At 41.7% G+C, this 14,147-nt stretch overlaps 1 protein-coding gene across 1 annotated transcript in view; it reads left to right on the forward strand.

Annotated features, from left to right (window-relative positions):
- The window catches only part of LOC137031480 (complement C3-like), a 141,710-nt gene that overhangs the window by 10,392 nt on the left and 117,171 nt on the right, over positions 1-14,147 (forward strand). The window contains exons 8-10 of the mRNA XM_067402456.1: positions 1,320-1,422; positions 1,540-1,660; positions 6,358-6,473. Coding sequence (XP_067258557.1) covers positions 1,320-1,422; positions 1,540-1,660; positions 6,358-6,473 — 340 coding nt within the window. The remainder of the gene's footprint in view (positions 1-1,319; positions 1,423-1,539; positions 1,661-6,357; positions 6,474-14,147) is intronic.

Genomic DNA, 14,147 nt, shown 5'->3' on the forward strand with positions numbered 1-14,147 from the left:
TTGTGTCCTGTTTCAGCACATGTGCACATATCACATGACTCCATATTTTCTCCATTGAAAAGTGTTTTTTCACTTGTTTGTAACCATTTAATCGCCCACAAAAAATATGAGTCACCTTCACTGGCAAGTAAAGAAGTATTTTTAAGTAATTTACATTATATATCATCAAATGTTTTAGAGAAAATTACAAAAATCTGTGTGTTGCCTCAAGGCAACATTGTACCATAATGGAATCGCATAAGGCCATACAGTCATAATAGGTTTCAATACAAATGTATCATATTTGTAAGGAAAAGACTTAGAATTATCTAAATATGTTGGCATTTTCACATGATTTTGTAATGTATTTATAAGAATACTAATTCACATACTATATCTGCATATATTATGATCTGCACATTTTCTATAGCACTTCAGAAATGTATAAAACACAGGTAACACTGGCAGCTGATGAGGGTGAGTATGAGGAGTTAATGAGGGGTCATACTGTAAAGAGTGAGATGAAATCATAGTGACAATCCATCAGGGAGATGCTGAGGGTGAGAGGAGAGAAGATGGAGATGAGGATGAAGATGGATATGATAATTTAATATAATAACATAAAAATATGATGGTTTGGTAATACTTGCGTTCCATTATGGTACAATGTTGCCTGAGGGCAACAGCTGGATATAAAATGTTACTTTTTATTAAATATGAAACTTTTAATACATTAAAAACTAGATACATTTGTTTGTTTAAGTGTCTAGTTAAAGGAATTAATGCTTCCAATAAATATATTTATTTTTTCTACATGAAAATGCCAAAAGTTAAAATTTTTCCATTGTGGTACAATGTTGCCTCGAGATAACAAACTTACAAAAATTAAATAAATTAGAAAATGTTTAATAATATTGTTAGAGTGTCCAATTTTAAGCAGGAAAAACTACACAAATAAATTTTTCCTCATTGATATCATATTGCGTTCCATAGAAGATTAATGCAGTTAAAACTGCTCAAACAAAATCTAATGTTAAAAAGTCAAGGGTCAAGAGCTCAACTAAAACAAACCCTGACCTCGATGATGGTAACTTAAAAATTGTGATTTTCTCCTTTGGTGATTCTGCTTGTTATCATCAGGTGTCTTCAATAATGGTCAATCATCACTCAATTAATCACTTATTTATCTCATTAATGCTTCAGTGGGTAGAATAAAAATATGGCAGGACTTTTACTCTTTGACCCCTGGATTACCCACCTCTGGCAATGAAAGTGGATGTGGATAAGAGATAGCCAACTGCACTATTGTTTTTACAGCGGAAATTGTATGTTTTTTACAGGTATCTGTTTGGACAGGACTTAGAAGGAAATGCATTTGTGGTGTTTGGTGTGATGGATGGTGAGAAGAAATCAAGTTTTCCTGCATCTCTTCAAAGAGTTCAGGTGAGAGATATTAAACAGTTTACAAGTTGGGATCAATTTAATTTCTCTTCACCTAGAGGATGACTTAAATAAAGCATTTTTTACTTTGATATTCATGTCTTTCTCATATATGAATAGATAGAGAAAGGAGCAGGTACTGCAGAACTGACCAGGGAGATGATCACTAAGACCTTTCCAGACCTTGAGCAGCTGGTTGGACGATCAATCTATGTTTCAGTCAGTGTTTTAACAGAGAGTGGTAAGACTCAACAGATACTGTACATCTGTGTACACATGTATGTGCCTGTGTGTGATGCCAGCTAAAGGGGAACTGACACTCTGGCAACATTTTTCTCAAAGTTATGAACAAACATTCTTCCAGAAATGCTAATAGTGTGTTTCTTCAACGTTATCTGGTCTTTATTAATGTTCTCAACATGTTAGAAAAAAAATAATTATTTATACATTGTTTGCAGAAGTTTTTTGTTTGTTTGTTTGTTTTTTATGTCCTCATAATGTTGGGAGAAAATGTTCTTAGGACAACATTCATGGAACAGCGTTTAAACATTAGAATGGCAACTAAATGAATAAGGTTTTTTTGCCAAGACATTCCTGTCACAAGTTCCATCGTTACCAATAGAGTTCAATGGGACTTAAGGCCAGAGGTGGAGATTCCAGGGGTCAGAAAGTAAAAGTCCTGCTATATTTTTATTCCACCCACTGAAGCATTAATGAGATAATAAAGTGATAAATTGAGAGATGATTGAGCATTATTGAAGACACCTGATGATAACAAGCAGAATCACCAAAGGAGAAAATCACAATTTTTAAGTTACCATCATCGAGGTCAGGGTTTGTTTTAGTTGAGCTCTTGACCCTTGACTTTTTAGTGTTAGATTTTGTTTGGGCAGTTTTAACTGCATTAAAACCAACCAGACAAGCAAAATTAAAAGATGATCAGGTGTTGGTCATGTTTTCTCAAAATCATTATTTGATCTGAATCACTGAACTCATTTAGAGCTCAATCTCTGAGTTAGATTTACATTATTGATTACAGCAGCACTGTGATACTGCAGAAGATCAGCTTATACAATACAGAATTTTTATTTTTTTTTTAAAGTTGTCCTTATCACAAAAAAAAAATATTTTAGGCACACACAGACATCAAGTATCAGCCTGTGAATCTCAACAACGGTGACAAGCAACATATTCTGATCAACAGATCAACTCTGAACATTAGAAAACAAGCTACTAAAAAGTCACAGAAAAACAGCAAAATTTTAATAGTGAGAATAAATGAAATTTCTTAGACAATTTAGCTCATAATTTATTCATACAGCAATGCATGATGGGAGCCATGGATGAATTTTGATTGGTGGCTCCCAGAATGCACTGCAACATGCTTTATGATGGCCACCACTGTTGAGATTCACAGGATGATTCTTGATGTCTGTGTGCTTAAATGAGCTCTTTTTTTAAAAAAAAATCAGAACTCTTAAAAAAAAAAATGTATTGTAAAAGCTGATCTTCTGCAGAATCACAGTGCTGCTGTATTCAATAATGTAAATCTAACTCAGAGATTGGGCTCTAAATGAGTTCAGTGATTCAGATCAAATAATGATTATGTAAAAACATAACCAACAACACATGATCATTTTTTAACGTTGCTTGTCTGTTTGGTTTTAATGCAGTTAAAACTGCCCAAACAAAATCTAATATTAAATAGTCAAGGGTAAAGAGCTCAACTAAAACAAACCCTGACCTCGATGATGGTGACTTAAAAATTGTGATTTTCTCCTTTGGTGATTCTGCTTGTTATCATCAGGTGTCTTCAATAATGCTCAATCATCACTCAATTAATCACTTATTTATCTCTTTAATGCTTCAGTGGGTGGAATAAAAATATGGCAGGACTTTTACTTTCTGACCCCTGGAATCTCCACCTCTGCTTAAGGCCATAGTTCACCAACGATGCTTTCAGGAAACACACCCCTGGTCAGTAATACGTGAAGCTGGTAATGCTGTTTGTGGAGTTGTTTAATCAGATCTTCAGAGATTTAATGTCTTTTATCTTCAGTTCATCTAAGGCTGTTGCTGAAGAAAGTTGTAGTTTGCATTCTTATTTCTCTTTCTTTCAGTGTTTGTTCACAGCAGGTGTTTGAATGATTGAAAGAATGTTTCAGGAACGTCATGCTAACCTTAAATAAAACTAAATGTAATGGCTGAAAATACTTACAATTTTAAGTAAATACAACTTAACTGAGTCAACGTAAAAAGATAACTCAAAAAGTTAAGTTAAAGAAACTACTTTTTTTTTACAGTGTGCATACACAGTTTTTGGCTTTTTCAGCCAGTAGAGATTTTTCACTTTGACTTGATAGATTAACTGAGCACAATTAAATATGAAAACACTATTATAATTGCTTAGAGAGAAATAAATCAACAAAAGTCAAGGGTCAAGACCCCAAGACAAATGATGACCGCCAATGGTGACTTCAAATGAAACATTTTCAATAAGCAGAGGTGGAAAGTCCAGGGGTCAAAGAGTAAAAGTCCTGCCATATTTTTATTCCACCCACTGAAGCATTAATGAGATAATTAAGTGATTAATTGAGTGATGATTGACCATTATTGAAGACACCTGATGATAACAAGCAGAATCACTAAAGGAGAAAATCACAGATTTTAAGTTACCATCATCAAGGTCAGGGTTTGTTTTAGTTGAGCTCTTGATCCTTGAATTTTTAATATTAGAGTTTGTTTGAGCTGTTGTAACTGTATATAAAACCAACCAGACGAGTTCCGAGATGATCAGGTGGTGTTGGTTATGTTTTCACATAATCATTATTTGACCTGAATCACTGAACTCATTTAGAGACCAATTTTGGAGTTAGAATTACATTATTGAATACAGCAGCACTGTGATTCTACAGCAGGAGTTCCATTTTTTTTTTGAAATAATCCAAAGGTTTATCAAAATTTGTTCTAAGGAAAAAGAAAAAAGGCTTAATTAGACACACACAGACATCAAGAATCAGCCTGTGAATCTCAACAGTGGTGAGAATAATAAAGCATGTTGCAATACATTCTGGGAGCCACCAATCAAAATTCATCCATGGCTCCCATCATGCATTGCTGCATGAATAAATTATGATCTGAATTGTTTTAGTAATTTTCTTTATTCTCACTATTTTTTTTTTCTGTTTTTCTGTGACTTTTCAGAAGCTTGTTTTCTAATATTCAGAGTTGATCTGTTTATCAGAATATGTTGCTTGTCACCGTTGTTGAGATTCATACACTGATACTTGATGTCTGTGTGTGCCTAAAAGAAACATTTTTTTTTTTTTTTTGGTCAGAACAACTTTTAAGAAATCCTTCAGATTATATTGATAAAGCTGATCTTCTGCTGTAGGCTACTCAATAATGTAAATCTAACACAGAGATTGGGCTCTAAATGAGTTCAGTGATTCAGATCCAATAATGATTATGTGAAAACATAACCAACACCGCCTGATCATCTTTTCTCTTTGCTTGTCTTGCTGTTATAACTCAATTACAGCAGCCAAACAAATTCTAATATTAAAGAGTGAAGGGTCAAGAGCCCAACTAAAGCAAACCCTGACCTCTGTGATGGTGTCTTAAAAATAGTGATTTTCTCCTTTAGTGATTCTGCTTGTTATCATCAGGTGTCTTCAATAATGGTCAATCATCACTTAATTAATCATTTAATTATCTCATTAACTTTAACACTGCTTCAGTGGGTGGAATAAAAATATGGCAGGACTTTTACTTTCTTTTAGGCACACACAGACATCAAGTATCAGCCTGTGAATCTCAACAACGGTGACAAGCAACATATTCTGATCAACAGATCAACTCTGAACATTAGAAAACAAGCTACTAAAAAGTCACAGAAAAACAGCAACATTTTAATAGTGAGAATAAATGAAATTACTAAGACAATTTAGCTCATAATTTATTCATACAGCAATGCATGATGGGAGCCATGGATGAATTTTGATTGGTGGCTCCCAGAATGCATTGCAACATGCTTTATGATGGCCACCACTGTTGAGATTCACAGGATGATTCTTGATGTCTGTGTGTTTAAATGAGCTCTGCTTTTTTTTAATCAGAACTCTTAAAAAAATGTATTGTAAAAGCTGATCTTGTGCTGTAGAATCACAGTTCTGCTGTAATCAATAATGTAAATCTAACTCAGAGAATGGGCTCTAAATGAGTTCAGTGATTCAGATCAAATAATGTTTATGTAAAAACATAACCAACAACACCTGATTATCTTTTAACTTTGCTTGTCTGTTTGGTTTTAATGCAGTTAAAACTGCCCAAACAAAATCTAATATTAAAAAGTCAAGGATCAAGAGCTCAAGTAAAACAAACCCTGACCTCGATGATGGTAACTTAAAAATTGTGATTTTCTCCTTTGGTGATTCTGCTTGTTATCATCAGGTGTCTTCAATAATGCTCAATCATCACTCAATTAATCACTTAATTATCTCATTAACTTTAACACTGTTTCAGTGGGTGGAATAAAAATATGGCAGGACTTTTACTTTCTGACCCCTGGAATCTCCACCTCTGCTTGTGATGCTGCTGGTTCACAGCAGGTGTTGTTCAGATGTTTGAACGAAAATTTCAGGGACATCATACTAACTAAAGAACTAACTAAAGTTCTTTTATGTTCTTGTAATGTTACAAATTAGCGTTCCTTTAATGTTGAGTTGTGAATAAATTTTAGCTGAAGTGTTTCAAGAACATCTTAGGAACCTTTTTAAAAAAATCCACTATCATCAAGAAAACTGGACAATTTAACATTTCCATAACTATCATAGAATGTTTGGAATGTGTTCTTCAAACAAATTTTTGATAGCTAGAATTGTGTATGAGAGGCTAATCATGTGTGTGTGTGTGTGTGTGTGTGTGTGTGTGTTTCAGGCAGTGAAATGGTGGAAGCACAAAGGAGAGGCATTCAGATTGTGACGTCACCGTACACCATCCACTTCAAAAAAACACCACAATTCTTCAAACCTGGGATGCCCTTCAGTGTCTCGGTATAAAACAGTAGTTGATGGTAGACATTAATCTCCATAAATTACTATAAAATTGTTATATTGGCTATTCTTGTAAAACAGACCATATCTGTTGTTCAAACCAGCGATTGCTTTCACACAATAACATTAACACATCAGCACTAAAATGATATCAATAATTGGAAACGACCATTTAATGCTGTACTGTTAAAGGGTTAGTTCACCCAGAAATAGGAGGTATAATGCGTGTATGTCTTTTCAGCGCCCCTGTGAAGTGACTTTATGAAGTGACTGAATTTAGTTTCAATTTTACATTAGCTGTTTGCTTAATCTGACTCCAATTTCAAATTATTATTACTTTTGGATCGTGTTTCTAATTTTAAATTAAGCATAACTATTGGTCATGTATTGATTTAGATATTTGATTATTCTGGGTATCCCATCAGAGGTGGAGATTCCAGGGGTCAGAAAGTAAAAGTCCTGCCATATTTTTATTCCACCCACTGAAGCATTAATGAGATAATTAGGTGATAAATTGAGAGATGATTGAGCATTATTGAAGACACCTGATGATAACAAGCAGAATCACCAAAGGAGAAAACCACAATTTTTAAGTTACCATCATCGAGGTCAGGGTTTGTTTTAGTTGAGCTCTTGATCGTTGACTTTTTAATATTAGATTTTGTTTGGGCAGTTTTAACTCCATTAAAACCAAACAGACAAGCAAAGTTAAAAGATGATCAGGTGGTGTTGGTTAAGTTTTTACATAATCATTATTTGATCTGAATCACTGAGCTCATTTAGAGCCCAATCCCTGAGTTAGATTTACGTTATTGATTACAGCAGCACTGTGAGTCTGCAGAAGATCAGCTTATACGATACAGAATTTTTTTTTAAAAAAGTTGTCCTTATCACAAAAAAAAAAAAAAAATATTTTAGGCACACACAGACATCAAGTATCAGCCTGTGAATCTCAACAACGGTGACAAGCAACATATTCTGATCAACAGATCAACTCTGAACATTAGAAAACAAGCTACTAAAAAGTCATAGAAAAACAGCAACATTTTAATAGTGAGAATAAAGGAAATTACTAAGACAATTTAGCTCATAATTTATTCATACAGCAATGCATGATGGGAGCCATGGATGAATTTTGATTGGTGGCTCCCAGAATGCATTGCAACATGCTTTATGATGGCCACCACTGTTGAGATTCACAGGATGATTCTTGATGTCTGTGTGTTTAAATGAGCTCTGCTTTTTTTTTTTTTTTAAATCAGAACTCTTAAAAAAATGTATTGTAAAAGCTGATCTTGTGCTGCAGAATCACAGTTCTGCTGTAATCAATAATGTAAATCTAACTCAGAGATTGAGCTCTAAATGAGCTCAGTGATTCAGATCAAATAATGTTTATGTAAAAACATAACCAACAACACCTGATTATCTTTTAATTTTGCTTGTCTGTTTGGTTTTAATTCAGTTAAAACTGCCCAAACAAAATCTAACATTAAAAAGTCAAGGATCAAGAGCTCAACTAAAACAAACCCTGACCTCGATGATGGTAACTTAAAAATTGTGATTTTCTCCTTTGGTGATTCTGCTTGTTATCATCAGGTGTCTTCAATAATGCTCAATCATCACTCAATTAATCACTTAATTATCTCATTAACTTTAACACTGTTTCAGTGGGTGGAATAAAAATATGGCAGGACTTTTACTTTCTGACCCCTGGAATCTCCACCTCTGTATCCCATACTTTCAATTATTTGTTTATTAGGGACCTGATGCCGCACAGAGATACACGCATACACAGACACAAATTCGCCAGTCTGATCTTCATCAGAGGTTGTAGGGGCTAGCCAATACCTTTATTCAGCTTCACTTATTACTAACCAGGGGTGAGTTTCCCGAAAGCATCATTGGTGAACCATGGTCGTAAGTCCCATTGAACTCTATTGGTAACGATGGAACTTGCAACTGTAGTTCGCTTCGGGAAACACACCCCAGACTGACTTTACTTCTGTCACACGTCTACAGAGAATTCTTATTGAGAATTAACAGAAGTTTAGATGTTTCGTTTGAGGTCACCATCATGGAGGTTGGTGGTTGCTTTAGTTGAGCTCTTGAACACTGACTGTTATAGAGTTACTTCTTTATCAACAATTGCATTTTTTTTTTTTCCTTCAGGAAACATTTCTGCGTTGATACAATGCCTGTGTATCGCGTCGCTAGTGATGGGAAGTTCGGATCATTTTACTGACTCGGACTTTTGAGTCTCGTTCAACAAAATGAATGAATCTTTTTTTTTGAGTCATTTCGTTCATTTCGTTCATTTTAGCAAAATGTAATTAAAATGTTACGTGTTACTTCCCCAACACATCTACTACTTATGCAAACGTTGATCCCACTACAAACAATACAAAACTACAATGCTATAAGATTCAGAAACGATTAATTCATTCTTTACCTGGGTCTTCAGTTTATGACAAGCTGATTAAGCTCATCTCACCTCTTGTCTGACAAGTCTTCGGGTTTAAGTCATTCATTTACATTTACGCATTTGACAGACGCTTTTATCCAAAGCGACTTACATTGCATTATACTATACATTTGTATCTGAGTATGTGCAATCCCTGGGATCGAACCCATGACCTTGGCATTGCTAGTGCCATGCTCTAACCACTGAGCTACAGGAAAGCTTCCTTAATTCCTTAATTCCTTAATGTCCTTAATGACGTGACAGGCAGTCCCATGCTAAACCAATGCATTCTGAGCCGGTAAGAGAATTGATTAGTTCATTTCATGAGTCTTTCGGGTTTTTGAGTCGTTCCATAATCACGTGACAGACCCATACACTAAACCAATGCATTCTGAGCCGGAAAGAGAATTGATTAGTTCTCTTCATGAGTCTTTCGGGTTTTTGAGTCGTTCCTTAATCACGTGACAGACCCATACGCTATTTCTGACATTTCTGTCACTGTTTTTGTTACTGTTTCTTGAGGATCTGTGGTGTGTTATTATAAATAAATAAAGCCCTGTTATAAATAAAGTATTGATTAATTTATCTTTTTGACTGTCTATCTGTAAATAAACACTAGGCTATATAATAATATAATAATCCAAGCCTACAATACAAAGTATTTATAGCCTAGTTTGTTCATTTTTACTCCAATTTTGAGTTTGCTGTTATAATTGCTTTTCCTAGTCAGACTTGACACATTAGTCTAATATATGTATAAGAAGATTGCTCAAAAAGGACATAATGACATAAATTAAAAGCAAATAACATTCTGAATTTGAATTATTAATGTTAGTTTAAAACATCAAGGTTATGATAACTTCAGCTTTCACAGTTGTAACACAAACTCAAACAAAACTGGAGAGTTAACGTTATTTACTAATAAATATAATGTGCTTGGGTCACACAGCATAGCGTATGGGTCTGTCACGTGATTAAGGAACGACTCAAAAACCCCAAAGACTCACAAAAAGAACTAATCAATTCTCTTTCCGGCTCAGAATGCATTGGTAGCGTATGGGTCTGTCACGTGATTAAGGAACGACGCAAAACCCGAAAGACTCATGAAATGAACTAATCAACTGAATCATCAGGTGAACTACTACTAGCAGTACAGAACCTGTAGAATATTGCACATGCGCGACTGAACGGATCACCCCCCGAGACGACTCGATCTTCCCGAGTCACATTAAAGATTCGTTCAAAATGAACGAATCGTTCAAGAACGACACATCACTAGTCGCAATTGTTTTTTCAGACCATACAATGCAAAAATGAAAAATTGAAACCAGATGTTCCCATTCAGTCAGTCACGTTCGACGTTACGTCGATACTGACGTAATGGGGTCTCGCTAGGGATCCCAATCACCTCCAAGGATACAAAACAAGCCAATGGGAATTGGCCTGTGAGATTTACATGCCGGGCCCCTCCCCCGGCATCCGGGTATAAATAGGGCCGGCATACTCACCTTCATTCATACTTTTGCTTCGGAGCCGATCGGATCGGATCTGCACATTCACCTCTTAAGAAAGAGCGAATTTCAAAGAGCAAAAAACAGCAATTATGCTCGAGTCTCTCCAGCTGGTGGGAAGGCACGCTCAGCGGTGGGTGTGACGGCGCGCTGCCCACAGGACGGTGCCACACTCGTCCCTGGGTGCTTCGGCTGGTGAGGTATACTGAAAGAGCAAGCACGGGCGATCAGCGTCTTTTTCAAGATGTCTTTTCGTCCGTGTGTTTCTGGATGCGGTCGTTTCCTGACCTCCTCTGACGGCCATGATCACTGTCTCACGTGTCTGGGTAGACCGCACGCTGAGTCAGCGTTCATGGATGGCGCATGCCCTCACTGTGAGGGCATGTCCATGTTGGTGCTGAGATCGCGCCTCTCCTTCTTTAAAACAGAAGTGAGAGGCCCCTCTGCCACTACCCCAACGCCGGCGGCTGTAGCGGCCGCTGGCCCGGTTAGTGCTCTGGGAGATCTGAGGGTTACAGTGGGAGCCACTTCGTCGGGTCCGTCCCCACGAACCTCCCACTCCTCCACAGCACCATGTGCCGTCGAGCTGCCGCCTGCTGTCGCGGGGCCCTCCTCGGGGGTGCCCCACGTCACTTTCAGCGCTCCGGAGGAGGATCGGATGTCGATCGCTGCATCGGGGAGTGGGCTGAACGGTTCGGAGTCTGACGATGACTCTGACCTTCCGCCTTCAGGGGTGGTGGCTCAGTCAGAGGCGGACTCTGAGCTTACGACCATGCTTGCCCGGGCCGCCGCGGGCATCGGGCTTGAGTGGAACCCTCCACCCTGCCCCGAGCGCTCGCGGTTGGATGATTGGTTTCTGGGTTCGGGCTGTGCCTCTGTCTGCTCCTCGCCGAGGGCGTCCCCCTGCGGCTCAGGCTCCTGTGAGGTCAGAACCCTCTCACCCTCCTCGAGCCACCCGCAGGAAGGCCACGCCCCCCGCCCAGGCCGCCAAACCGCCTTCTAAGAAAAAGAAGAAGGCGAAGAAGCGGCCCTGAGACGGGAGACCCGGAAGTTTTGGAGGTTGCCACGGAGACGGTGACCGCACCGCTCCCTCCCCCGGGACAGGGCCCGGGGGAAAATCCTGAGTTTTGTTTTCTTTCTGTTCCGCCCACATTACCCACATTTTCAATAAAAGAGCAATTTCCAAAACCTCTGGGTCATATGAGAAGGTCCGCGCTGAGGGTGAGCGAGCTTTCGCTCCCTCTCTCTCAGCCGTTCCTTCCTTCGCCACGGGCAGGGTCTTGGCGCCCCGGGAACGCACCGCCTTCCCACGCCACCCTGCCCACTCGGAGCCATGTGAGTGGACTCCACTCACAGCCTCGACTTCGGGGCGCACTGCCTCCCGAGTCAGGCCACAGTGCTCCATGCTGCCCCCCCGTGGGTACTTCTGTTGTCCGGATGGTTCCACTCGTACGGTGCTTGGAGGCGTGGCTACGCCTTCCCAACCCGTCCCGTTGGCTCATTCGGACAGTCAGACTCGGCTACGCGATTCAGTTCGCCAGGCGTCCACCCAGGTTCAGCGGCGTTCTGTTCACCTCGGTGACAGGGCCCAACGCCTCTGTCCTGCGGGCGGAGATTGCGGTTCTCTTGGCGAAGGACGCAATAGAGCCTGTCCCTGCAGCCGAGATGGAGTCTGGGTTTTACAGCCCTTACTTCATAGTACCCAAGAAAGGCGGGGGGTTACGACCAATCCTGGACCTGCGTGTCTTGAATCGGGCCCTTCACAGGCTCCCGTTCAAGATGCTCACCGTGAAACGCATTCTCACGTGCGTTCGCGCCCAGGATTGGTTTGCAGCTATCGACCTGAAGGACGCGTACTTTCATGTCTCGATCCTTCCTCGACACAGACCGTTCCTACGGTTTGTGTTCGAGGGGCGGGCATATCAGTACAGGGTCCTACCCTTTGGGCTGTCCCTGTCTCCTCACGTCTTTACCAAAGTCGCAGAGGGGGCGTTCGCATCCTCAACTATCTCGACGACTGGCTCATTTTGGCCCAGTCACGAGAGCAGTTGTGCGAACACAGGGACCTGGTGCTCAGGCACCTCAGCCAGTTGGGGCTTCGGGTCAACCGGGAGAAGAGCAAGCTCTGCCCCGTGCAGAGCATCTCTTTTCTCGGTGTGGAGCTGGACTCAGTCAATATGACAGCACGTCTCACCAACGAGCGTGCACAGTCGGTGCTGAACTGCCTGAACTCGTTCTCGCGGAAAACAGCGGTCCCACTGAAACAATTTCAGAGGCTCCTGGGGCATATGGCATCCGCAGCCGCGGTCACGCCGCTCGGATTGCTTCATATGAGACCGCTTCAGCACTGGCTGCACGACCGGGTCCCGAGGTGGGCATGGCACCGTGGCTCACTCCGTGTGGTCATCACACCGAGTTGCCGCCACACATTCAGCCCGTGGTCGGACATTGCTTTTCTACGGGCCGGGGTGCCCCTAGTGCAAGTGTCCAGGCATGTTGTTGTCACAACAGATGCCTCTGCCACCGGCTGGGGTGCCATATGCAGTAGCCAGTCGGCGTCGGGGTCCTGGACGGGATCCCATCGCCATTGGCATATCAACTGCCTCGAGTTGCTGGCAGTACTCCTTGCGCTGCACCGGTTTCGACCGCTGCTGACGGGCAAGCATGTACTGGTCCGGACGGACAACACATCGGCGGTAGCGTATATCAACCACCAGGGTGGTCTACGCTCCCGTCGCATGTCGCAACTCGCCCGCCATCTCCTTCTGTGGAGTCAGCGCCGACTCAGGTCGCTGCGCGCCTCCTACATCCCGGGCGAGCTCAATCGTGCGGCCGACGCGCTCTCACGACAGCTCACGCTCCCGGGGGAATGGAGACTCCACCCCCAGGCGGTCCAGCTGTTATAAAGCCGGTTCGGGGAAGCACAGGTGGACCTGTTCGCTTCTCTGGAATCCGCCCATTGCCAGTTGTTTTATTCGCTGACCGAGGGGACCCTCGGCACGGATGCACTGGCACACAGCTGGCCCCGGGGCCTACGCAAGTATGCGTTTCCCCCAGTGAGCCTCCTTGCACAGACACTGTGCAAGGTCAGGGAGGACGAGGAGCAGGTCTTGCTAGTTGCGCCGTACTGGCCCAACCGGACCTGGTTCCCGGAACTCATGCTCCTCGCGGCAGCCCATCCCTGGCGCATTCCCCTGAGGCAGGATCTCCTCTCTCAGGGGCAGGGCACCATATGGCACCCGCGTCCCGACCTGTGGAACCTCCACGTGTGGTTCCTGGATGGGACGCGGCAGACTTGAGTGACCTACCGCCCGCGGTAGTCGACACCATCACTTCGGCCCGAGCCCCCTCGACGAGGCGTGCTTACGCTTTGAAGTGGAGTCTGTTCGCTGAGTGGTGTTCCTCCCGCATGGAGGACCCCCGGAAATGCCCGGTCGGTGTTGTGCTTTCCTTCCTTCAAGAGGGTTTGGAACGGAGGCTGTCCCCTTCCACCCTGAAGGTCTATGTGGCCGCCATCGCAGCACATCACGATGTGCTCGACGGCAAGTCACTAGGGAAGCACGACCTGATCATCAGGTTCCTCAGAGGCGCCAGGAGGTTGAATCCCCCTAGGCCTCGCCTCATTCCCTCCTGGGATCTCTCCATCGCCCTCTTGGGCCTTCGGGGAGCTCCCTTCGAGCCCCTTGAGTCAGTCGAGCTGAA

This window comes from Chanodichthys erythropterus, chromosome 12 (genome assembly GCF_024489055.1).
Source record: "Chanodichthys erythropterus isolate Z2021 chromosome 12, ASM2448905v1, whole genome shotgun sequence".
NCBI classification, from domain to species: Eukaryota; Metazoa; Chordata; class Actinopteri; order Cypriniformes; family Xenocyprididae; genus Chanodichthys; species Chanodichthys erythropterus.